General features: G+C 35.8%; 3 protein-coding genes and 1 non-coding gene across 7 annotated transcripts; 3 read left to right on the top strand and 1 right to left on the bottom strand.

The window, feature by feature from the left end:
- The first annotated feature begins 566 nt into the window (after positions 1-566).
- On the top strand, positions 567-3,866 carry LOC108992026 (B-box zinc finger protein 19-like). 4 transcript variants are annotated; one of them, XM_018966462.2, is made up of 5 exons: positions 567-1,106; positions 1,736-1,832; positions 1,952-2,067; positions 2,152-2,397; positions 3,652-3,866. In XM_018966462.2, the coding sequence occupies exons 1-5, from the start codon at positions 1,014-1,016 to the stop codon at positions 3,682-3,684; spliced, it is 585 nt and encodes a 194-aa protein (XP_018822007.1). In that variant the 5' UTR covers positions 567-1,013; the 3' UTR covers positions 3,685-3,866. The 4 variants fall into 4 exon arrangements, with proteins under 4 accessions (XP_018822007.1, XP_018822008.1, XP_018822009.1 ...); XM_018966463.2 differs by having other exon boundaries at positions 574-1,106; positions 2,152-2,391; XM_018966464.2 differs by lacking the exon at positions 3,652-3,866 and adding an exon at positions 3,212-3,590 and having other exon boundaries at positions 576-1,106.
- Positions 3,867-7,511: 3,645 nt separating this feature from the next.
- LOC108992024 (probable serine protease EDA2) lies at positions 7,512-14,435 on the top strand. The gene is made up of 12 exons (XM_018966458.2): positions 7,512-7,824; positions 7,914-8,039; positions 8,192-8,347; positions 9,162-9,344; positions 9,566-9,682; positions 9,814-9,867; positions 9,949-10,020; positions 10,284-10,489; positions 10,706-10,800; positions 12,156-12,230; positions 12,666-12,749; positions 14,032-14,435. The coding sequence occupies exons 1-12, from the start codon at positions 7,639-7,641 to the stop codon at positions 14,145-14,147; spliced, it is 1,470 nt and encodes a 489-aa protein (XP_018822003.1). The 5' UTR covers positions 7,512-7,638; the 3' UTR covers positions 14,148-14,435.
- Positions 14,436-17,529: 3,094 nt separating this feature from the next.
- Positions 17,530-21,174, bottom strand: LOC108992025 (protein CHAPERONE-LIKE PROTEIN OF POR1, chloroplastic). Its single transcript, XM_018966459.2, has 5 exons — positions 21,038-21,174; positions 20,410-20,630; positions 20,209-20,312; positions 18,461-18,905; positions 17,530-17,983 (listed from the first exon to the last, which is right to left on the bottom strand). Exons 2-5 carry the CDS (start codon positions 20,553-20,555, stop codon positions 17,827-17,829), a joined length of 852 nt encoding a protein of 283 aa, XP_018822004.1. The 5' UTR covers positions 20,556-20,630; positions 21,038-21,174; the 3' UTR covers positions 17,530-17,826.
- A 67-nt stretch (positions 21,175-21,241) lies between these two features.
- On the top strand, positions 21,242-21,314 carry TRNAE-CUC. Its single transcript has one exon. It is a non-coding gene; the product is annotated as a tRNA-Glu (tRNA).
- Positions 21,315-26,063: the final 4,749 nt, after the last annotated feature.

Here is a 26,063-nt window from a genome sequence, read left to right as displayed (position 1 = left end):
TATCCGTATTAACTTTTTTGTTTAAATTTTAGGTTTCATTACGTACCGGTTAATACTATATTTGAGTTTATAGACTAAAAGAACTTAAAAAAATAAAATTTTTATTTTTTCTTTAAGAGAAGCTTACGTGCAGATAATGGGATGAGGGAGGGGTAAATTTAGAGAAAAAGATGAGATTCATATGGATGCATGTTCCGTTAGTATTTTTCTAAAATGTCTACATGACACGTTACTATTGATCGATACAAAAACCACTTTTAAATCTATCTGGCCCACCAAACTTTTCTCTTTACTCAATTTTTTAATTTCATTCAAAACTTATCTTTTATCTCATTTCATCGAATAGATGGATACCTAAAAGAAAGAAAGATCGAGAAATTTGTTTCATGTTTTTGGGTAACTGTGGGACCGCGGGTTGTTTCTCGACGATCACAACAATATAGTACAGATTTTAAGAAAATACCAGAAGATGCCGAGTGCACGGCTGCGCTTCAACGAGTGGCAAAGATTATGCAAGCAGCATCAGCACTAGCTGGAGCATGGCTATGTGAAATGGGGCCCTTCTCAGTTCTCAGATACCTAAAACTGATGGGTGAGAATAAAGTGAGAGTCGCTTTCAGCCCCACCTGGCTTTGAAGCTTGTGGTCAGTGGCCTCGGAGCGAGCTCGTCGTGGGGATGCAAACAAGAGTTTGACAAACAAAACCCCAAACCCAGTTGCTTATTAAAATCCACATACATCGCTCTTCTCGAATACACCCCATCCCCCAAAGTCCCTGCCCTTCGTTTTATTATCCCCTTTGCTCTGTCTCTCTGAAGTCCTAGTCTTTCCTCATCATTACGTGCATATAGATTTGGTGGTGGGTTTTGTGTCTTATTCTAAGTTGGATTTTTGTTTATGAGGTTTTAGTTGGGTTTGGTTTTTGGTTGCTGGCTCGTGAAGTCTGCACATGGACCTTTTGTTGTTATATATTGGTTAGTGTCGGAGACATGAGAGTGGAAGGGATTTATAAGTATGCGAACACTTTGTGACGCTTGCGAGAGCGCGGCCGCTATCGTGTTTTGCGCTGCCGATGAGGCCGCTCTCTGCCGTTCCTGCGACGAAAAGGTTTTTTTGTTTTTCTTCGTGGCACTTGTGATTAATTCTAGTTCACCGAGTTGCTTGTTCTTAATTCTTGTTAATCGATTGGGTTTTGTGTTTGTGATTTTTCGAATGATTTCTTATTGGGGTTTGTCTCCTAATTAGTTGTTGACCCGATTATTACTTGCTTTTCATGTTACCCATATGGGAAAAAAAAAAAACAAAAAGAAAACAAAAAAGAGCCAAAAATCTTGGCTGAAACTGCATATGTTGTTCAAACAGCAATATCGTTCGAAATCTCCATGGTTCGTGATTAATTTATGCGATAACTTGGAGAACGAGGATACGAGTTTACAGTTTCGGTGTCGTGGTGAGGAGGTGTATGACATTGGTGACCTTGGACAAAATGGTGTAGAGCATGCACTTGCTTGCCCTCTACTTTGTTCTTCCTTCTTATTTTCAACACATTATGAGATATCTTTGATAAGAACGAAAAACGGTGTTTGAAATGGGTTAATTTTTCTATATCCTTCTTCGCACAAACTCAGGAAAATCTTTCTTCAAGGGTTATTGAAAATTTGAAATCCTAAGGTATTATTCTTGATTGCCCTGCTCAAATCTGACTGCAATGCTTTAACTGTGGATGGGAGTGGCAGGTTCACATGTGCAACAAGCTTGCTAGCCGGCATGTACGGGTTGGTCTCGCAAATCCCAGTGATGTTCCCCGTTGTGACATATGTGAAAATGCACCTGGTATGCATGTGATCTCTTTTTAGTCTTCACTTATCCATTTATTTTTCAGAAATGTGCCTCTTGTGTTTGGTAGAAGAATTTCAGGCTTATGGTTCTCCTTTTCTTGAGCATGTATATAGCTTTCTTTTACTGTGAGGTGGATGGAAGTTCCCTGTGTTTGCAATGTGACATGATTGTTCATGTTGGAGGAAAGCGAACACATGGAAGATATCTTCTGTTTAGGCAGAGAGTTGAGGTTTGTAACTGCGGAGAAAATTGAGTCATGCTTTTCTGTTTTGCATGATTCTCTTCAGACCTGACATTCTTAAGTTGTTCTTAGTTCCCAGGAGATAAAGCTGGTCTTCTTGAAGAGCCAGCCATGCACCCCGTGGGTGCAGGTGAGAACAGAAGAGGACAAAACCAGCCTCCTAAACTGACAATGGGAGAGAACCAGCAAAATCAGAGGGCCTCTTCTGTTCCAAATTCAGCTGCAAATGCTGATGGGCATTCAAAGATGGATAAAATGATTGATTTGAATATCCAGCCTCACCGAATGCATGAACAGGCGTCAAACAATCAGGTTAGAGTGAGTACATCTTCTGCTACTTCTATTTATATATATATATACCTCAATTTACTAAAGGCACCTTTTCACCTCCCAAACAAATGGAATGGATGCAATTTAAACGATCAAACTTAACGCTCAAACGGACTTAGTTGGCTAAATTTAGCCAGTTAGTATATGCACCATGTTCAATTGGACTAACTAGCCAAATATATTTGGCATAAACTGCACTGTTGGGTAAGGATTTTTTATTCGACCCTATTTGGTCTTGAAAATAGAAAGCAGGCTGGAGCTAGAGATGTAAGACTTCTATGTCATGGATAGTGTCCATTTGCATTACTGTCTAAACTAGAGGAAACAAAGCAAGACTGACAATTATTGGATAATACAGAAGAATGTGATGGATTTTGAATCATATAGATTTTCCCTATTCATGGAGTTGAATGTAGCTTGAAGGCTAACAGTTTGATAAGATTCATATTCAGAATGGATGCATCTCATCAGTATTAGTGATATATGATATAGATCAGTGGAGCTGATTATAAGGAGAAAAAATAAAGAAAGAAAAAGAAATTTGATTTCTACTGCTTGCTTACAGGAAGGTATATGATAAATATCTAAGATACACGGTACATTGGCCGAATTTAAATAAAAGTTGGGACCAATGTCAGAATTTAACTGTAACTTCTTGCAATTCTTTTATGATGGCTGGAACATCCAAACACATCTTAACAAGATTAGTATAGAACTTCAAGGCATGTTTTCTGTTTAAGCATGTAAAGTTGATTTCTGATGCATACCAGAGCTTTAAAAAACAGGAATTTGTTATTCTTAGGATCAATGATAACAAATCCAGAAGCACGGTTCATGCATTATCTTACATTCATGCCTGAAGAGTGAGCTGAGTTGTGTGGAACTTCTCCCTGTCCTCTACTTCTCCCTGTCCTCTTTCTAGTGGGTGGATGTTTGTTCTCCAAGGCGCAGGAAATAGTAGTTGAACAGCATTCATAACTTACATTGTAATGCCAAAGATTATAATTCATTCCGGTGAATGACATGGTCATCTTTGAAAGTGCTTTGAAAGTTTTGTAAAGCCTACATATTTGCAAAACCCATTACTCTACAAGTTCAACACGATATTGTACTCTTCTCATGATGAGTTTTCTTGCTACATGATGAGATTTCTTGCTATGCTTACAACACATCATGATGAAGCCTGAGAACAATGAGAAAGTCATCTAATTTCCAGTTGTTCTTCATTTTGCTTTGCTATAGGACTTGAAAATGACGATAGATTTCATCCTGTGACACCGAGGACACAACCTTACAAACAGGAATAGAAGTAAAGATCATCAACTTAAAATGTTTCTTATACTCTCCGTGTGATGGGGACACGTTACATGAGTCTGGTGTAACCAGTTAAAAAATATATTGCATATGCATGCTCTCTGGGATTCTTCATTATATATTAAAAAAAAATGTTTCTTATACTCGACACGACCAATTTATTTTGTGGAAAACAAAAGTAGATATCATTTTCCATTGTGTTCTACTAGGGACATAAAGGGATCCACATAGAGCCACGCTTTTTCTGTCCAGAGCTGTCCCAGCCCGTTGTTTGAGCTTCGTCATCCCGTTTCTAGTGTTTTTGTCCTGTTCATTTGAGCTTCTTCATCCCCTTGCGTGTGCTTCTATAAGTGTCATTTGGTTGTCTACTGCTATTGACATTTGGTGTGCTTCCTGAAATTTATATATGCAAAACCCAGCATAAAAAATTATACCCAATGTCTGCAAAACGATCAAAAATATAACTCTCGTCGTTTCCCTCATGCTTCTCTTCCCTTCTTGGCCACGAAGATGACGGGCTTCGCCTTTACCCACAGCCAGGAGGAGCAGCACAAACCAAAAAACTTCAATCTTTTCTGTCTGTTCCTATTCGAAATAAAGCTGTTCCTTTTTCCTGTGATTGTAAGTATAGTAGTGTTGTGCCAAAGTTTGAGGATGACGATGATTTTGCCCTGTTATTCCTGTTTACTGCTTTTGCTCCGAGAGAGAGCGGGAGAGGAGTGGTGATATTATGCCGCGTCTATGTGTCCGTTCTGTGTAGGGGTGTCAATATGTTACACGACCCATTAACCCAACACGAACACGACACGATAAAAGCGGGTTAGGGTTTACCCTTAACGAGTTCGGGTCAAAACGGGTTGACCCGTTAAGACACGATAGCTTAACGGGTTGATAACGGGTCAACCCGTTATAACCCGTTATGACTCGTTATGAAAGTTAAAATTACAATTATACCCTTATACCTAAAAAATAAAATTGTTGGGATTTTAATTTCGATATTTTTATTGTTTAGATTGTAATTTTGGACTTGTAGTTAGTTTTATATTTTTTTATAGATACTGTGATTTTAATATTTATATAAAATTATGGTAAAAAGAGGTTAATTTTGGGTTTGTTTTAATTCATTTACATAAATATGTCAAAACGGGTTGACACGACACGACCCGTTATATTATTGGGTCGTGTTAGGGTTTGAGATTTTGACACGATAAGCTTAACGGGTCGGGTTAGGGTTAACCTATATAGTATAATATATATGTCTTGACACGACACGAACACGATCCGTTAACACGATTTGACACCCCTAGTTCTGTGTGCTGTTTAGTGTAAATTATATTTTTTTATTTTAAATATATTTTAAACATATTTAAAAAAAATTTAAAAATAAAAAAAAATATCAATATACTAATAGTTATTTATTTAATTATTAAGAAAAAAATTTAAGAAAATTAAATATATAAGCAATGAAAATGAGAGATGACAAATTGAGGAGGCATACAAGCATTGGGGAGGGGGGGCCTCGGGATGCAGGTAATGAAAAGTAAAAAGCAATATAAAAAAGGAAAATGATAGAGCCACCGCTGGCTCTAGCATGTGTTTTTTTATGTATTTTATTTATAATTAATTTTATATAGATGTTTTTAATAATTTTAAATATTAAAAAATAAATAAAAAAAATTATAATATTATTAAAAAATACTTCCTTAATTATGAAGTAATAAAAAATTATTTTTTTATTTTATTTCGTGATTAAAGAAATATTTTTTAATAATTTTTTTTACTTCATGATTAAGGAAGTGTTTTTTAGTAATATTATAATTTTTTTTTATTTTTTTTAAATATTTAAAATTGTTAAAAACATCTATATAAAAATAATTGTAAAAAAAATACATAAAAAAACACATGCTAGAGCCAGCAGTGGCTTCCAACGGTGGCTCTAGCATCACTCTATAAAAAAATTGATGCGAGAATGTCAGTTTGTGGACTCTTTGTGTGCTATTATTTTGTGTCTCTAGCAGTTTTCTTTTTTTGTATGACTTTAGAGACTTATAAAAATTGTTTCTTCCGCATTAATTTACATATATAATATTTTCTATAAATATACATGTTTTGAAATTATTATTCAAAATTAAACGGACTGTCACATTCCATATCAACATGTGAATTCTTCTTCTCTTCTGTTTTTTGGCAAGTCATTAACGGATGAACTCCTACGTGTCTTCTAAGTTGCATGTTGTCGAATGAGATTGAGTAGTATTACGTGTATTTATAATCTTATTTATAAAATAACATACAAGACTCATTTTATTAATTTTTTTTTAATTTTAAATTTTAAATTTCAAACTGAGAAATGATATTTGTATTTAAAAAAAAAAAATTTTATTGATATACGTATTATCCATATTACACTTATCATACTTATTATACTTATCAAAAATTATAAATATATATAGTATTATTCTTTCAAATTTATAATTTTCAAGATATCAATAGTTGAAAAAAATAAGTATTTTGTAATTTTTTTTTAAATATATTTAACATTTTTTTAAAAAGAAAATAGATGTTTGATTAGATCACGTAACTTTGAGAACTCCAATTTATTCGGTGGAAAGAAAACGATGGGAAACTTGGAAATTTCGTCTATTTTTTCCTCATGTTGGGCCACGGGGAAACTTCCCTTATCAACCAAGCGAAATGTCACTTAAAAACACTTAAAATGAAATGTCACTTAAAAACACCAATTGATATGATTAATGATGACAGATAAAAAGCAGCATTTCTCTTGTTGTGCAAAAATGGTTTTTTTTTTTTTTTTTTTTTAATTCAAGAAATGCATCGTTTGCATTTGAAATATAAAAATTATATTTATAAACTGAGTAGAAAGATCATTGTCGACAATATTTAATTTGTAAAAAAAAATAAAAATCAGTTTTAAACTTTTCTTATAAATCAAATATTATCATACCAGCGATTGATGATAAGGAAAACCATTTAGAGCAATATCAACAACATGATGGTGAATACCAAACTCGAGATGAAGATCAAACTCCAAGAACATCATCCTTCTAGATTACAAGATTAGGCAACCATGGTTAAATTCTATCCTCATACGTTACTCAATGTTCCATAAAAAAATTTGTATTTATCACTTATCTTAGCACTCGTACCTATCACTTATGAATTTATGTAACTAGTATATATAAATAAATAAAATGAACAGAAGCAGTTTGTGCTTTTCCTGCCATAAATATCTGTTTTGTATTTTTATTTCAGTATCTTCTACGACTTATATATAGAGGACTTTTTAATATGAAGGGTGGCTTTACTGCTACCGGATGGGTGCTACCGCTAGTTAGTTTTATTTTATTTTATATATATATATATATATGTATGTATGTATTTTTTTAATATTTTTAACTATTTTAAAAAAAATTAAAATATTATTAAAAAATATTAATTTAATCATTAAATAAAATAAAAAACTAACGGCAGCCAACTAGCGGAAAGATGAGCTTTTTTCTAATATGAAATGTGTAGAATTTAGCTGAAGAGTAATGCTACGCAATTTTTTAATTTTTACATTTTATATTTTTTTTTAAGTTTTTAATATTTTTTATTAAATTTTTTTTGAGTTTATTTTTTTTAATTAATTCAATTTTTTTATTTATTATTTATATATTAAATATTTGATAAAAATATATATATATATATATATATATATGATATATGAAAGTTGCGTAGATTTTTTTGTTATATTTATAATAGATAACTACAAGTATTTTTAGAAATTTCCTCCCATCCGAAGAAGTCTATCCTTCTTCCACCAATTGTATTTATAGATAACTGCGTAGCAATTATAGTTTTTATTTATTTATTTGAAAGAACAGAGAGAGGAGGAACTTCGACCGACCGACGATGAGGCTTTGCTCGACGAATACGGTGGTCTGGGTCTTGTTTTTGCTGATGCTATCGACCTTTTCTTACCAGAACCATGCCTTTGTTTCGTCTCGAATTATGCTGAACAGCTTGTCTCAAAGCAGTAATTACTTGACCGATAAGGAGCTCTGGTTCTCTCAGACACTCGACCACTTCTCTCCCTTTGTACCTCTCTCTATCGGACTTGTCGATATATATTATTCGATTAATGCGCAGATTGTGCTTGAAATTTGATTAATACTCCGTATTTGCAGGATCACCGCCGGTTTCAGCAACGGTACTATGAATTCCTTGACCACTTCCGGCTTCCAGATGGACCTATTTTTTTAAAAATTTGTGGCGAGTCTTCATGCAATGGTATAGCCAACGACTACATGAGTGTAAGTTTTTAACTTGTAACCTAAATTTGTGGCTGCGTGTATGTGCGTGTGTGTGAGAGAGATACCTTATTGTTAAATCGAATTTTATGGTTTAGGATTTAGGTATATATGCTACTTAGAAGCAAAAGTTTAAACTTTGCAACGTCTAATAGGTTTTAGCAAAGAAGTTTGGGGCAGCTGTGGTTTCTCTTGAGCATCGCTACTATGGCAAAAGTTCCCCCTTCAATTCACTGAAGACGGAAAACTTGCGGTATCTGTCATCTAAGCAGGCGCTCTACGATTTGGCTGTTTTTCGCCAATATTATCAGGCAAGTTTTCTTTTTATTCAACAAGTATATCAGTCGACAGTCGTTTACCTAGAAATTAATTGGTTGCCAGTCATGTATAATAGATGTAAAGAGACTGTTAAAGACCCCAACCATTGATCCAAAAGCTCTAAAACTGTTTGGATACTAATTTAGTTAAACTTTTAATCCTAAAGATCATAACATTCCACTACACTTCCTAATCCGACGTCCACAACGGCCCACTTTGTCGACATTGACCCGGTGGTAGCCCTTTCCCTTGTTGGCGGCTTCACTCATCTATTAATATTCAATGGCTTAACACTATGTCCATACACAGTACCAAAGCATTTTAGTCCAGCTTATAGGTTGCCCCCTTCGAGACTTGAACTCATGATTTGGCTCCTGCTCTAATACCAATTGTTAAAGACCCAACTATTAATCCAAATGCCTTGTGACTGTTGGATACTAATTTAATTAAACCTTCAATCCTCAGGATAATAACAGAGACTAAGCGGTTGATATAACATCTCTGGGCTCAAAGTTAAGCTTTTGGCTTAGGTGGTGTCCAAGTCTGAGTTGCAGACATGTAGATGTTTATCTTCCCGACAATCGATCATGTAATCATGTTCTAGTCATTGGAAACATAAAGGATTATGCAAGGAAACTTCTTTGAAGGATAATTAAATGCTTGGGTCAAATTTTGTAAAGCCTATTGTCTAATGGACCTTGGATGTTTAATCTCATCGGGTCTTGCCAAGCTGTTAGTCCTCGCTTTTGTCATCTACATTCTTTAGTGTAAATCATCCGTGGCCTTTGATATCCACTTTTTGTGCAGGAGTCACTAAATTTGAAGCTCAATAGATCAAATGTTGATAATCCCTGGTTCGTTTTTGGTGTCTCTTACTCGGGAGCTCTTAGTGCGTGGTTCCGTCTTAAGTTTCCTCATTTAACATGTGGAAGCCTTGCAAGTTCTGCAGTTGTTCTTGCTGTTTATAACTTCACTGAATTTGACCAGCAGGTAAAGATAACATTGGTTCCTTTTTCGTTTTAAATTATGTTCCAATCAACAACTTTGATTGGTAATTGTTTTTTTCTTTCTTGAGCTAATGTTTTTGTTAGTAAACACCCCCCCCCAAACATAAGAAAAGGGCTTTTGTTTAAGAATGCTGCCTGTCTTGCAAAATTGTTCTTATTTCATGTTAGGTAAAACCTTTAGGTAGTATTATGTTCTAAATGCAGGTTGGTGATTCAGCTGGTGCGGAATGTAAAGCTGCATTACAAGAAACCAATCAACTTGTTGAACAGAGACTTGCAACAGAAGGAAAAACAGTCAAGACATTGTTTGGCGCAGCTGAGGTTAAACTCTTTCCCTATAATACTTAACCATGATGTACCTCAAAAAACTATTAAATTGTTGAATGCGGACTGGGAAGAATTTTCTTCTGTACTCTTCTTCTTGCATGTTGACCTTTATGCTGTTTATGCAGCTTGAGAATGATGGCGATTTCTTCTATTTTCTGGCAGACGCTTCTGTTATGGCGGTAGGTGTGGTTTCTTTTCCAGAAATTTTATATTTTCAATTTTCACAAATTAATGATTTTTATATGTTTTATATTTCACAGTTCCAATATGGAAACCCCGATGAACTATGCTCCCCTCTTGTTCAAGCAAAGAAGGCTGGAGACAATTTGGTGGTATGCTCCTCTTTCTGGTCATCAGTCAGGTTAATTCAATAAATAAATGAGCAATATGTTTTTTGCTTTGCCGCATGTTACATTTGATCATTGTTATTGTTTCTGTTCTGTTCTGTTCTTTTTTTTTTTTTTTTAAATCATTTCTGTTCTTTTCTCTGTTGGCACTGGTTGGTGATATCGTTTGGCTTAGTTTTCATCCAGATGCTTATATCTAATTTTATTAGTTTTCTTATACTTCTAATTGGAAAATATTATTCATGCAGGATGCATATGCCAAATATGTGAAAGAGTATTTTCTTGGAGGTTTTGGTGTTAGCGTTCAGACATATAATCAGAAACACTTGAAAAACACTGCTCTTACTCAAGACAGTGGTGACCGGTTGTGGTGGTTCCAAGTTTGTACTGAAGTTGCATATTTTCAGGTTGCACCTTTAAATGATAGCATTCGCTCCCAAAAGGTTGACACAAGGCATGTTCTTGTCACTATGTTATGTTTATTGTGCCCATTTTCTTTTATTCGCTTTTTACATGCCCTTTATTAGCAGCAGATCATAGAAAGAGCAAACATATTTTACCGCTGCAATTGTGTCAATTGCTTGCTTGTTAAAATTTCAAAACTTCTGGTTGATGTTGTGTGCTCTATTATGCACATCTGAGAATACAAATTGGTTGCTCATTGCTGCAGTTACCATCTGGACCTTTGCAAAAATGTCTTTGGAGAGGGAATCTATCCTGATGTTACTGCAACAAATATTTACTATGGAGGCACAAAAATAGCCGGTACAAACAATGAACTTACTCTGTTTTCTATATCTTTCTTTCTCCATATATCTTGATGATGTGGAAGTGCCTCTCTTTATGTGAAAATGGTACGTTCCGAGGCCTGAAATGGGAGAGAAGGTTTTTTGTAATTGGCATGTCAAATAATATAGCCTGTTCATTTTTCATTATTTTTTTCTCATTCATATTAAACAGTTAGAAGGACGAGATTGTTAAGCTTTTTAGTTTTCTTACTGCATGGATCAAATTAGAAGTCTACCGTTTTCATCCATGAAGTCCTATTTGCATACATGAAAACTCTGTTAAATTATCCTGAGATAAATTCTTTGATTCTTTACTGTGATGAAATCAGAGTACTTTTTTTCATTCTCATACTACTACATTTGGATTGAATTATAATCGGGTTGGATTAAAAAAATCTTCTTTTTTAATTATAATTGGATTGAAATGTTTCTTCTTTTTATTGATTCCTTTCAAAAACAACATTTAATCGAAAGCTGTATCATGTTTTAATGTTATATTATACTGTTCAATTCCTTTGTTTGTGGAATCATTTGTCACAAAAGGTAAGCCAAAGAAATTATAAAGGAATTGCTACCTTTGCCCAAATCTTGGATACATGGAAATTTTTTTGATAAGACATTTCCATATATTTATTTTAACTCGAGAGGAATAAATGCACTAGAGTATACCATGCATGGGAATTTATAAGTGGTAATGTTTGTCTCTTATCATAAAAGTGTAATGAGACACATTTATCCATTTAACTTTTAAGACTTTCCCATATTAGGTAGTGTTCTCTGTTTTCTAGTTTAACAAACAACTTATTTTGCTTTGGTTATTTTCAGATATGTATAAGAACTTTATGAACACCTCTCTCTCTCTCTCTCTCTCTCTCTCTCTCACACACACACACACATGCTGTCATACCCACTTCTGTGTGTGCATTGAAATATTAGAAGTAATATATAGTATTCTACGCATCATCTCATAGTGATTAATAGCTGCTTTAAGGTTGGCTTTACAGTATCATTCCACCGGTTTGGGGAATTTTTCTTTCAGCACAAGACGCTTAGAAGCTTATATCACATGAAACTTGAAGGCTATATGCACTAAGTGATAAATTTTTGTAGTAAGTTAAATCATAAATGAGGGAGGTTTAATATTTATATGAATGTGCTTTAGAGAAATTAGTTTATTTCAGAGGAGAGAATTGATTTTTGTGTATTATGGCTGAAAGTATGCATTTCCTGGATGCTATATTATGTGCATATATTTGCTGACTTGCGGTGGTGAAATTTGTTATAAAATATTTGGTTATTAGTCATGTCTTCTCAAGAAAATTCAAAATGCAGGCTCAAAAATAGTTTTTGCAAATGGCTCACAGGATCCTTGGCGTCATGCGTCCAAACAGATTTCATCAACAGATAGTGAGTTTCTAGTTACTTGATCTGAACTATATAATTTCCCTGTCTTTGAATTACAGTGAGTTAGAGTCCTTAGATGTTAAAATTCCCTGCCACCAGACCAAATTGAGCCAATTCTTGTTAAAGTACGGGTATAAAGATTTACTTATTTAAAAAAAGGATGAGCATAAAGATCTAAATGGTAATCAATGTGGTCTGCCATTGGCATTACCATAGATTGATCTTCATGTTCCGACTAAACTTGCAGTGGATGTTATTTATATGGCCTTCTTGCTATAAGTCATTATGAACCATGTGTAAGGTTTTATAAATTTCAGGTGTCTTTTTGTTGCCCATTGCTACACGAAACAATTATGTGAAGCCAGTTTATGTCTTTTCTTTTATTTTGTTTATTGGTTTACTCGTTTACAAAAATTTTCTTTCTCTTGAACCTTCAAGTGCCTTCCTACGTCATTTCTTGTCATAACTGTGGCCATGGGACCGATATGCGAGGATGTCCTCAAGCTCCTTTAAGCCTTGAAGGTATGCATAACTTTTATAAGCTGTCTTGTTTGCAATACCCATTTGAGTTTCCAATTCAATTCATTTGGCAAATTCATGTGCTTCCCAATGGACTAAAATATTGCATGTTCTACACACACACACACGCACACACACATGTAGATAGAGAGATATATTCGGAATCACCTTCATGATGAAAGATGAATATCTTCCAATACAATCATATTGGTGTACACCTGTAACCCTTTTCAGTGAGTCTGCTCTGCAGAATAATGTTTATACGAGGTTAATCTCTTGCGTGAAATATTGTGCTAGAAAGTTGGCCCTGTAACTGGGGTATGTTTGGGTACTAGAGTATCTTCAACACTTTTTAAGTATTTTCATACTTTTGAAAATACTTCACATGCCAAACAACTTAAAATACTTTCAATGGGACCCACAAATCTACTTTAATCTATCTCATAACTATTCACAAACATTTTATAATACTTATCACTATAATATATAAATAAAAAATAAAATCACTATATATAAATAAAAAATAAAATACTATAATAAAATCACTATTATATATAAATTAAAAATAAAATAACTATAATATATAAATAAAAAATAACATTACTATAATATTTATCACTATTATATATATATAAATAAAATCATTATAATATTTATCACTATTATATATAAATTAAAAATAAAATCATTCTAATATTTATCATTATTATATATAAAAGTAAAATAAAATCATTATAATATTTATTACTAAAAATAAAATCACTATAATATTTATGGGACCCACACATTTTTCAACTACCTACTCAAAAGTCAACAACTCAACATACTTCACACATCCAAATAATTCAAAATACTCTCAATGGGACCCACAAACTCACTCCAATCTCTACTCATAACTATTCACAAACATTCTCAACACTTCTCACTACCCAAACGTACCCTAATATCTTGTGTGAAATACTTCTTGTGTTAGACAACCTGGCAGAAAGCACAACTTCATCCTTTCCCAATCATATTATTTTAGCATTGATGAGTAAAATATCTGTGGCAACTTTTTATTCCTGCTCAAGCTAACACATCATTTTATTTAATTCTTGGGGCTATTGGAAGCGCCTTCATATTTCAAAGGCTCTGGCGTAATGGAGTTAAAAAAAATTAACTAACTAATTGCATCTTAAGTTTTACCATTTTGCATGACATTCTACCATAGTGTGCATGAACATCCATGCCCTTGCCAACTTTCCTGCGATTAGTAACTTCTGAAGCTGTAAATTTTTCTTCTCAGGCAACGCCCAGAACTGCAGCTCGCCTGATGCAGTTCACAAAGTAAGGCAACAGATTACAGAAAACATAGACTTGTGGCTGTCACAGTGCCAAAACTTGGCTAGGAATTCTCTGTGATGTTTGAGGAACATTGTTTATAAAAACCTGTCATGGATATCGCCAACTTGAGGTTCCCTCTCGTGTAAAGTATAACCCTTCCATCCTATTAAACAAAGGATTTAGGGGCGCAGTTGATTTAACAGAATTCTGTATATTTAGTGTTGCCTACTAGATAAAGGTATATACGAGGTGATCGTGGAAACAGCATCTATGGTCGGATACATGTGAATTGGATGAATCTTAAATCCATGTTCTTAATAATAAATTATCAAGGAATGAGGCAGACGTTACAATATTTGACCAAAATGTTAAAACCTTCCAACTGACATGAAGCATTGAAGATAGAAGAAATCTGGGTATTTAGAAAAGGTAAATGATATTTGTAGTTGTGGAATACGCAATCAGCTCATAATCTCTTTGAAAAAAGTTAGTCAATATGTGATAAAAAAAAATTAATTTTTTAATAGTAAGTCACTCTTTACCCTACCATTATTATAGGGGTATGGGGTTTGAGTTTTTAATAGTAGATTACTTATTTTCACAAGGATTGTGTAGTGCTTGTGGATTCTATAATTGTATCTAACATTATTTTTCTTCCGTGTTTGCGAAGAAATTTTAGAACATTTAGAATTATTCGGAGGTTAACTGTGTGTGATCTATAACATGACTCAAGGTACATGTATGTGCGGTGTCTACGTAGACATACACGATGTCCACGGATCAGTCCTTGAAGCTTTTATCCTTGTTTTTGTCCGTTTTTCTTTTAAATGAAGGAGATGAAAGAATGGAATTCATGACCACAAGGATGAGAATGGATTCTTTTATCCTTGTTTTACTACCCCGAAGCTACCTCAAATCCTCAATTTACCCAATGCTTCAAGTCCTAGAGATAGAGAGATTTAGAAGATATATATAAATTTTCAACCTTCACTAACAAGTGTCTTCAAAGTTGATTGCATCTTTTAGCCATCTTTAACTGTTTACAGTGTATTGTTATATTTGTTGTGCAATTTTAATCATTGTGGTTGATGAAGACAAGTAGAAATAGAGTGGCGTGTAATCTTGACGGTTGGATTTTAACAAGCTTTATACCATCATGTACCTGAGAAATATTAGCATATCGAGCTAGACCCCAGGCTGCCTCCTTCACAGCCAGTGCAGATGGGCCGTTGGGGATGTGAACGTTCGCCTTTATGGCCACAACAGGGGAAAAACAGAAGAAAAGAGGAATGCTACTCTTCATCCTACGTTGTCATCTCTGGTCACACATTGATATGGCACATTTCAAGTAATTGTTTCTATCAATCAATTAAGTTGCAGCCACTTAAATATCACATAGCAAGCGTAATTGAGGATAACAAAATCTAGGATGAAGAAGAGTATCTAACTATTCTTTTGCAAAACAAGCTCCATGTTGGTAATAGGCAGCAAGGCCGTCGAGCAAGAAGCAAGGCCATCAGACCTAGGCACCATGATTCATTGTTTGAACCAGCCAAGGGAACCAGACCATGTAATAATCACCATCCTGTCATCAGCTTTGTATTACTAAACTCTACTTTTATATCATCACGAAAACCATATATTATACGTACCTTGTCGACCTTAATACCCGGGATGATGTTTGGTTCAACAAGCACATCAACAGTCTTCCTGCCTTTGGTGGTCAATGACTCAATTGATAAGTGTTTCCTCGAAGAGGATGGCACCCGAGATGTACTGGCCAAGCCCCGGACACTGACAAGCACGGCTGGTATGCCTGGTGGTTGGCCTCGGTGTTCTTTAGCCAATTGAAGCCGACCGCTTTCCACATGTAGCATTTATTCGGGGGCCAGGATATGCAACATTTTTTTACACCCATAAACAACCCCATATCAGAATTTTCTCTTTGCATACTCAGATACAACAGCTTTCAGAAAAACGAAGACAAAAAAAACTTAAGACAGTAATATTTGTGATGCTTTTAGAATATGTTGGTGATCTGATAAAAGCCATCTTGTGAGGATGTAAGTTATGTAACACAGTGCAGTCTGCTTCGACATATGAGCCTGTACGCACGGTAATGGGGGTACAGCCAGGCAGCACCGGACCTTGGGAACCAAAGGTTGGTGAAGAGTTCGACCCTTTACCCGCTCGGACTTGCCTAGCACTGGGGCTGACTTGAAGAGAGATGCAGAGGCTCTTGTCAATGAAAAGTGGTTGAACTGAACACTTTAGAGTATAGTGCTCTCTTCCTCTCTATAACGTACCACTTTGAACTAATTCTCTGCATTTAGAGTTGTAGAGGCTCACTACAAGATATCCCGAGGCTACAATGCATCCATGATTCACTTATCATCGCTTGTCGAAACGTGCTTATTTGGCAGTTGGCACAAGGTGGACTGTGTTCATTATACAAACGTCTGGAATTTAATGGCTATGCTTTTTCAAGCTTATATAACCAGGAATATTGATGAATACTAGTAAGCAAAAGAGAAAACTAAGTATGATATTTTCAAAATTGATTGGTATTCACTTTTTTTTAATATGTGGATTTCCTGAAGTGCAAGATAGAGACATCTTTACGACTGTCAAGGCATGAATTTTAAAAAAATATATATGCTAAATTGTTCTAATCACCTATTATTTCTGTGAACACCTGGTTTCCCTTGTGACATAACATCAATGTTTATTTTTTTCCCCAGAACAATATGATCTCCAGCTGAAACTCAAGATGAAAACAAAGGAATATCACAGTATTTTGATAAAATCTCAAAAACTTTAAACCATTTATATTCTCTCTTTTCCTAGATAGGAATTATGGGTCGGTCAATCCAACTTGGTGAAAAAAGAGGGAAGTAGTGTTCTTTTATATTTGACAATAGCGCCGGGTCGTGCCGTGCCGATGCACAGCAGCATCAGAAAACATAAACTGTAAGGCTAGAATTCACGAGAAAGCAATCATGGGTCGTTAATTCTGGACAGAAGAAATAAAAGCATAGTCGATAAATTTGCATCCAACAATTGTGCTTGCTAATCATATCAATGGGAACATTGTCCAAAATATCTGGTAGTTTTGATATCTGTTACTCTTATATAATTCCAGAATTAGTGAACCAAGAAGATCAAAGCACAAGGCAAAAGGACAAGGTAGGAGCTTTTGTGAACAGGGTCTTGTATTGGTCTGTAAACATCCTCGGGCGGTGTTCATTGACTGAAAAGCTGAAAATTGGAATACCCTCTGCCGCTAAATTGTTAGGACACAGCACAGCTTAAAACGACCAAGAGAAATTATAAAAGTTTACATATGTGGAACCGATCTAGCCCCGCACAAGAATTGAAAGATGATTTTGCTCACCAGGAGGGGTCTTCACAAGTTAGGAATAAGCTCAATACATAGAAAATGTAAATAATTAGGCAATACTTGGCTAAGAAGGATACCTCATTAAAGAAAAAGAATGCAAGAAACCAGGAAATGCAAAAGCCGATCTGTATCTTTATCTAGTTTACACCCTTTCTCCGAACAACAAAACGCTCACTTCCAGAAATCTTCTCTTCGAAAACTGAAAGACTCATTTCACAAAATATTAACACATGATAGCCAGGAGTATCGGTGTCACAGTTTTATGAAGCAAAATGGGGAAATGAATGAACCAGCAACCAAGAAACCTGGCGTCCACTCCAAAAAGAATAGGGGACCTCTAACAAGATGTAATTGGCTCTACTTAAGATAAGTAGACGAAATCCAGAGTAGAACATAGGTTATCAATGAACTCAACACTTCAAAACTCCTCAGTCCTTTAAGTACAGGGATCGGTGGAATCACAGCCACCATCAAGAAAGTTCCCAGCAGCCATGAAAAAGCAAACGCTCCAGCCCTGCACCCATAGCAAGAGATTTGGACCTATTTAGGATTCTGCATTTAAGTAGCATGAAATTTCAAGAATGCATTTAAATTCAGAAGAGGGAAGAGATATGTTGACATTCTGTAACCATTTGCATAATCTGGGACAGGCTGGTCACATTGGAGATAATCACGAACAATAGTAGCTCATTATGATCCATTTTTTACTTTGAAACCTAAACTACAAAAACATTCAATTGTACCCTAAACTAAAAATAGGTTCATTTGGCCCCCTCCATTCAGATCTGACTATTAAGATTATGCCACATGATCAGTTTTTTCATTCATTTTAATGATCAAATCTTAACCGATTGTGCAAATTGAAAAATATAAGCAGTTTAGGATGCAAAGTGAAAAATAGGTGGTAGTTTGTGGGTGAAGTATAACAATGACCTAAGTGTAAACAGCAGGAACATGCCATGTTTAATCAAACGGACGCTGTTCCACATACCCGTAGAGCAAAGCTCGGATCTTGCTCTTTAATCGATCATGAATAAAATATATGGTAGCCATCAGAGATATTGCGACCTGAAGGGTGGGGCCTTCTTCAGTGGGAAAGAGAACAGTGAGAACTCCAAGCACTACAAAGACAATAGAAGTCTTTATAATGAACTTTGTTGATGGAGTTCGGAACCTATCTGTGATAACCTGAATAATACGGGACTGCCTGAATTCCCGAACCTTTTTCTTGATGTCTATTTTGGGGTTTTTCCTTTCATAGAACTTCTGCATAATAATTTTGTCATGGGCAGATTCAATAGCATCAACACTTGGTTTGTGCCCAGCATATTGACGAACAAGGAAGTTTCTGGCAGCTTGAATTTCATCTTCAGAGGCCTCCCTGCTTATTCCAAGTCGTTTGTATGGGTCCCTTACATTAATTCTAGGAAAGATAGCTGAACTTGCAGATAGGAGAGAGTTTAAGATTTAACTCTGCTAATTTGGAACAATATTTATAAAACTACATGAATGGAATAGGTTTGGCAGTATGATAAATATAAAAGAGCTTATATTTATATTTCAGAGAGCTTATACAAAACTAAGTATCGTGCAAGAGCAAATGATAACTTGTGATAGCTTTCTGGAAAAGCAACTACCAGTCTAAACTAATATGCTCACAATGTAAACGTTCCATCAACTTTATGCTTGAGGAACTAAGGGAAAGGCCTAGCTCTCTTACATATGTTTCGGCACAGATAGGCAGGAGAGAGAGAGAGAGAGAGAGAGAGAACTCATTCGTGTCTTCCTCATGATTCATTGGTAAGATTTAAATATACAGAAACCCCACCCTACTCTAAACTGCCTAAGTTAAGGCCTCAGAAGCAAGAGAGCAAATCATGTTGTCACAAATTATGTGCAGCATGCCCCAAGAATTGATGATAATCTGAAAGGAAGGTACACTAAGGAGCCATCCATGGCACAAATGAATGCAAAACTTCTCATGACAGGCTCAAGCCACAATTTCTCCAATCATAAAATGACAGTTTAGGCAAGAGTCCTCGAAGCCACTCAATATTAGGATACTTACTTTCTGTTGGCTATAAGGGAAAGCAGATATGGAGAGGGTTAGGAGGGAAGGGCAGAGAGAGAGAGAGAGAGAGTTAAGTCTAAAACCCTTGTTTTGTAGGAGGGGAAATGAAAGGTGAGGGGGAGTGAAAATCCATCTGGGCTACCAAAACCGAACCATCCAAAAGTGGTTCATTATTTTCATGTTGAACCATGAAAATATCTCAACAAAAACATGTAAATTGCAAATGTTATTTTCATGTTGAACCATTGAAATCACAGAATAACAATAAAACAACAAATAGCATGATGGGGAATGTATTCTTCCCCTTTTCCCCTATATCTCCCTCCTTCCTACTTTTCATCTCTCCTACCAAACAGTGTTAGATTTTACAACTGGACAGTTGTGTAATAATTCCAGTGTTCCTGAATGTGTCATAAAATCATTACTTTGGAATGTAAGGAGTTGTTGTATTCCATGCAACCAACAAACCAATGAGCCTCAACTCAGTAAAGATCACAGAAGGCCAAAATTCAATGTTCCATTATGCTCATTCTTTTCCCAATCATCATGCCTATTTTTTTAGGTTTTGGAACCACGCCTAGGCGCTATTAAATTTTCTTGACCAAGCACGAATCCCAAAGGGAAAAATCATACAAATATCAAAATTAGTTAAGAAAGTAAAACATTACCCGGTGGTCCATTTGCCCCCTCACCATAGGAAGCATCCATTGCACACTTGATCAAGTGAGATTGTTGTGTACAGCATCTTTGCATAGAATCAATCGGGTAAGTTCTGTTCAATTAAAACAGGTGGGGAAAGGCATACAATGTTATAATGACGTATAACCCTCACTCAGAGTTTAATACTTGATTGAAAAACTAAGCAGTACCTTTCTAGACGGAGAAACCCAATATGTTGTTTAGGTTTCCTGGCACTAGGAAAAGCTGAAGTTCGCCTATTCAGAGACCCCGGGCCGCGTACAGGTATTTGGAGACAATATCTCGAGGGACTAGCGGTCAATCCGAATAGGGTCATCCTTTTTTACTTAAGTTTTGCTATTGCGAAGTTTCTTACAATATAACTTTGCTACAAAGTACACAGACCCAACAGCTGCGACAAATAAACAAACTCGGCCACATCAAATTTTTCATTTTTATTAGTAGATTACGAGTATCAAGTAGTGAACTAAGCATAATTCTCCAAATAATTAAACCCCAAAACCCGTAAACTATCTAAAAAAACAAAAAAGCACACAAATTGATGAAAATCAAAACTTTGAGGTCTAAACGCACGAAATTGAAAACCATACAAAGCGTTTTGAACCATCCAGTTTTACATTTCCAAGGTCATCTTTGGCTTTCTGTAGTGATGTGGTATTAATTAGCGCATGGGATAAAGCACATAATCGAACTACGTTTGTAATCCACAACGAGTACTTGAAATCCGTCAGTCAGAATCCTAAAATACAAATGCAGGGAAACTTAGGGCCGGAAATGTATGGATATGCAAAATCTTACCTGCGGGAACGAACAGAAAATGATTGAAAGCCTTTGGCTTTCTTCAGGGGTGGGGTAGAAAGTGTGAAGTAATGGATAGGAGAGTCGAACAATGTCCCAGCGAGAGGGCTTAGCGAAGCTCTAAACCCTGCTTCGTCTGAATGGTTTTGGCCAGTATGCGATGATTTTGTAAAAATTAAAATTAATGAAGATCTAGTTGTCAGATCCGTTGTAGTCTAGTTGGTTAGGATACTCGGCTCTCACCCGAGAGACCCGGGTTCAAGTCCCGGCAACGGAATTATTTTTTTACATTTTATTAAATTTGTACTTTTGTTGTTCTTTCATATTTATCTTTGGAATATTAATAGCTTTACTATCTTATTACTATCTATTTAATATTTTTTTTTATATTTGATTTTTTTTATCTTTGAGTAATGCTACACAACCTCCACACACCATATTTTTTTAAAATTTAAAATTTTTTAATATTTTTTTTGAGTTTATTCTTGTTAAACTAATTTAATTTTTCTCCAAGATCTCCACACACTATATTTTTTTAAATTTTAAAATTTTTTAATATTTTTTTTTGAGTTTATTCTTGTTAAACTAATTTAATTTTTCTATTCATTATTCATATATTAAATATTTGATAAAAGAAAAAAAAATTAAAATTAAAAAATATGTGATGTGTGGAGATTATGTAAATAGTAGAAGGTTATGTAGATTTCTCTTTGAGAAATTATACTCTTAGGCCGGTTCCCTTTACCAACACCACACTACATTTTATTGAATTTGTACTTTTGTTGTTCTTTCATATTTATCTTTGGAATATTGATAGCGTTACTATCTTACTATTACTTATTTACTATTTTTTTTATATTTGATTTTTTTTAATCTTTGAGTAATACTACACAATCTCTCAACCTCCACATATCATATTTTTTAAAAATTTAAAATTTTTTAATTTTTTTTTAGTTTATTCTTTTTAAACTAATTTAATTTTTCTATTAATTATTCATATATTAAATATTTGATAAAAGAAAAAAATAATAAAAATTAAAAAATATGTAGTATGTAGAGATTATATAAATAGTAAGAGGTTGTGTAGATTTTTCTTTTATCTTTCTACTGCAGGAGTAAAAGAATAACACTAGAAACCGACAAACCAATTGGTTCAATCCAATGACCGGTTTAGTCAATTTTGGTTCTCTGGATCAAAATTTAAGAAAATCAGTTGAGTCCAAATTTTTATATTTTGGGGACTGAATTGGAGCAATTTGAATCAAATCACATATGCACATATATTAATTTTTTTATATGTAATATATTATGCATATTATAAAATTAATAATTATAATATGAAACCATAATCATATTATTATGCTTCGTTGATATAAACTTACTCTTATATATGAATGTTAATATTAAGTTATTAACATGTTATTATTTGTTCTTCCATATTAAGTTATATACTTACATATACAATATGATATAAGTATAACATATATATAAGTAAATATTTATACATTTTGAAATGACTTACATATGAAATTAGGTACTAAGTTATATACTAGTTGTAGTGTAAGGTGCAAGGCACGTGTTGATGTCGTGTTTCACGGGCCTGGACAACTTCACACCCTCGTATACGATGTAAATTATTTGAAGCCCCAGCAGTGTTTCAGTACGGTTGTACGGTAGCGGCTCGTATATCTATGGCGATGAATGGAATATAAATACTGTGAAAGTAAAAAAAGATGACACAAGATTTACGTAGTTTGGCAATATGTCTACGTCCACGGGATTTGGGGAGGGAAGTCTCCAATATAATATATATATATGTTTACAATCACTCATAAATCCTCATATATCACTATGTAGAAAAGGTTGGAGCTCTTCTTGTTGAGGACGATATCTTCCTTGAGGGGTTGCTTGAAGAAGAAGATCTGATTAAGGGAGAGCTCGGTCCCTTTTTTAGAGTAGAAGTTGCTCATTAGTCTATTTATTTTCATCTGGCTGTATACTTTATATAAGTACGCATTTGTTGCGTGTGTCAGCTTCCTTCCTTAGCCTACTTTCTTTATGGCTTGCTCTGATGCTCCATGCCATGATATGACTTTATCCCATTAGTGTGTCTGACTTGCTCTCCTTGATCCTTTCCTATCTCCCTCTAACATTCACAGCCCCTATATCCCTATTGTCATCTCTTTTGTCCCTAATGATATCTTGATGGGCTAGGCCCAATTTATAGGCCTATGTATTTTTCCCCAACATAAGCCCGCTAATTTTTAGCACCATTTTGGAGCTAGAAATTATAAAGAAAATTTATTGTGTTCCTATTTCCTCAGCTTCTTTTTTCGGTCTTATTTCCTTAGCTTTTCGCTCCTATTTCCTCAATATATTTTCGCTCCTATATCCTCAATATCTTTTTTTCCACTCCTATTTCCTCAGCTTCATATTGCTCCTATTTCCTCAGCTTTTTGCTCATATTTCCTCAATATCTTTTTGCTCCTATATCCTCAATATCTTTTTTTCCATTCCTATTTCCTCAGCTTCATATCGCTCCTATTTCCTCAGCTTTTCTCTCATATTTCCTCAATATATTTTTGCTCCTATATCCTCAATATCTTTTTTTCCGCTCCTATTTCCTCAGCTTCATATCGCTCATATTTCTTTAGCTTTCGCACCTATTTCCTCAATATCTTTTTTTCGCTCTTATTTCCTCAGATTCATATCGCTCCTATTTCCTCAGCTTTTTTTTTCCTGCTCCTATTTCCTCAATTTTTTTTTATATGAGTATGCGTATGTTGTGAGCGCCCGAATGGTGCGAAAGATGGACTCGACCGCGTAATAGCGCAAGCGCGGAGCTCGAATGGTGCGGAAGTGTACTTGACCACGTAATAGCGCAAGCACAGAGCTCGAATGGTGTGGGAGTGTACTCGACCACGTAATAGCGCGAGCACGGAGCTGAAATGGTGCGGAAGTGAGTCGACCGCGTAATAGCGTGAGCGATGAGCTCGAATGGTGCGGGAGTGTACTCGACCACGTAATTGTGCGAGTGCGGAGCTCGCGAGAGTCTAATGACTCATTTTTCTTATGATGGAGATTCTATTTGATGGAGATTCTGTTTGATGGAGATTTTTGCACAAAACTCGGCAAGTCATTTAGACTGCGTTGAGAATAGTTGTTAGCAGGTCAGAGCTCATAGCTTGGTTCCTGTACTCTATACTTTGTGGATTGGCCCTTATATGTTGGCAGAGCCCGAGGGCCCTACTCCCTCACCAACGCGTTCCGTTTTCTTTTTGCACGAAACTTGGTGAGTCATTTAGACTACATTAAAAATAGTTGTTAGCAGGTCAGAGCTCATGACTCGGTTCATGTGCTTTATACTTCTATGGATTGGCACTTATAGGTTGGTAGAGCCCGAGGGCCATGCTTCCTCACCAACGCGTTCCGTTTTCTATTTACACGAAGCTCGGCGAGTCATTTAGACTGCGTTGAGAATAGCTATTAGCAGGTCAGAGCTCATGGCTTGGTTCATGTGCTTTATACTTCGTGGATTAGCACTTATAGGTTGGCAGAGCCCGAGGGCCCTTCTCCCTCACCAACGCGTTCCTTTTTCTTTTTGCACAAAGCTCTGCGAGTCATTTAGACTACGTTGAGAATAAATGTTAGCAGGTTAGAACTCATGGCTAGGTTCCTGTGCTTTATACTTTGTGGCGATCTAGAGACCGGGCTTGTTTCTAGTAGGTCGGGCGGTTCTTGACCTTTCGCTCCCGGCAGTTTGTTTCAATGATAGAGATAACTTTGTTAGTATAAACATAATGAATTTCTTGAGTAACGAACCTGGAATTGTTGATTAGTCAAGGAGTATCTATACTTGCCTGCGCAGCAGTGCAGAGCAGAATAGCACAGCAGAGTAGAGCAGAACAATCGAGCCGAGTAGGAAAACCAAACAGGAAATCAGAACCGAGCAGGAAAATCGAGCCGAGCCAGAAAATCGAGCCGAGCAGGAAACCAAGCTGAGAAGAAAGGCCGAGTCGAGAAGAAATGCCAATTCGAGCAGAACAATAAAGTCTCATTCAAATTTGTGCAATATTATCAATTTTGTTTGCGTGACTGGTTTGGTCTACCATGGGCTTCTTGTGCATGGTAGATGTTGCCGTGTTGATGGTTTTCGAGTATGTGCTCCATGTGCAATGGTTTCCGAGCTGAGGAGATCCGAGTAGGTGTTTTACGTACAAGTGAGTTTCCGAGTTAAAGGATCCGTGCATTGAAGTTTATGCTCCCATGCAGTGATCTCCAAACAATAGTTTTCCATGAGGGTGACTTCCGAGCATGAATAGGCTAGATCTTTCTTTCTAGAGTTGGTGGTTTCCGTTTGTTTAACGCTTCTGTGATGGTAGTTTCAGAGCTGTAGTTTTTTGAGCTTGTGCTTCCCGTACATTGCGAACATCATGCATGTTTTTATGTGCAAGTGAAGCCTTATCCCTTGAAGTAGCTTCCCGTGTAGTGGCTTCTTAACTAAGGGACTCTGTGCAGAGATTTACCGAGCTGAGGAGTCCGTGTATGTAGTTTACCGAGTAGTGTTTTCCTATGCTGAGTTTCATGGGAGTTTCATTGCCTCCATGCATGTATTTTACCAAGCTGAAGGACCCCGTGTAGGTGGCTTTCCGAGCGGGGGGAAGCTCGTGCAGGTGCTTCACCGAGTTGAAGGATCCGTGCATATAGTCACCAATGTATGTAGTTTACCGAGCACAGAGGTTTTCCGTGCGTGTTGTTGCCTTTGTGCATGTATATTACCTAGCTGAAGGACTCGTGCTTTGTTGTTGCCATGAGCTATGGGAGTGGTAGAGGTCGGGCCTCGTGCTCGCGCACAGTGCACAGTGCACAGGGACCATGCATGCGGACGTGCATGCTCATGCACTGTGCACTTAAGTGCACAGTGCTTTATCCGAATATTGTGCAGCTAAGTATTTGGGTGCTACTGTGCACTTAAGTGCACAGTATTCACTTGTAATGTCCGAGCAGGTGATTTCTACGCATTCGG

The sequence above is a fragment of the Juglans regia genome, chromosome 11 (genome assembly GCF_001411555.2).
Source record: "Juglans regia cultivar Chandler chromosome 11, Walnut 2.0, whole genome shotgun sequence".
NCBI classification, from domain to species: Eukaryota; Viridiplantae; Streptophyta; class Magnoliopsida; order Fagales; family Juglandaceae; genus Juglans; species Juglans regia.
This window is presented reverse-complemented; position numbering and strand designations above follow the sequence as displayed.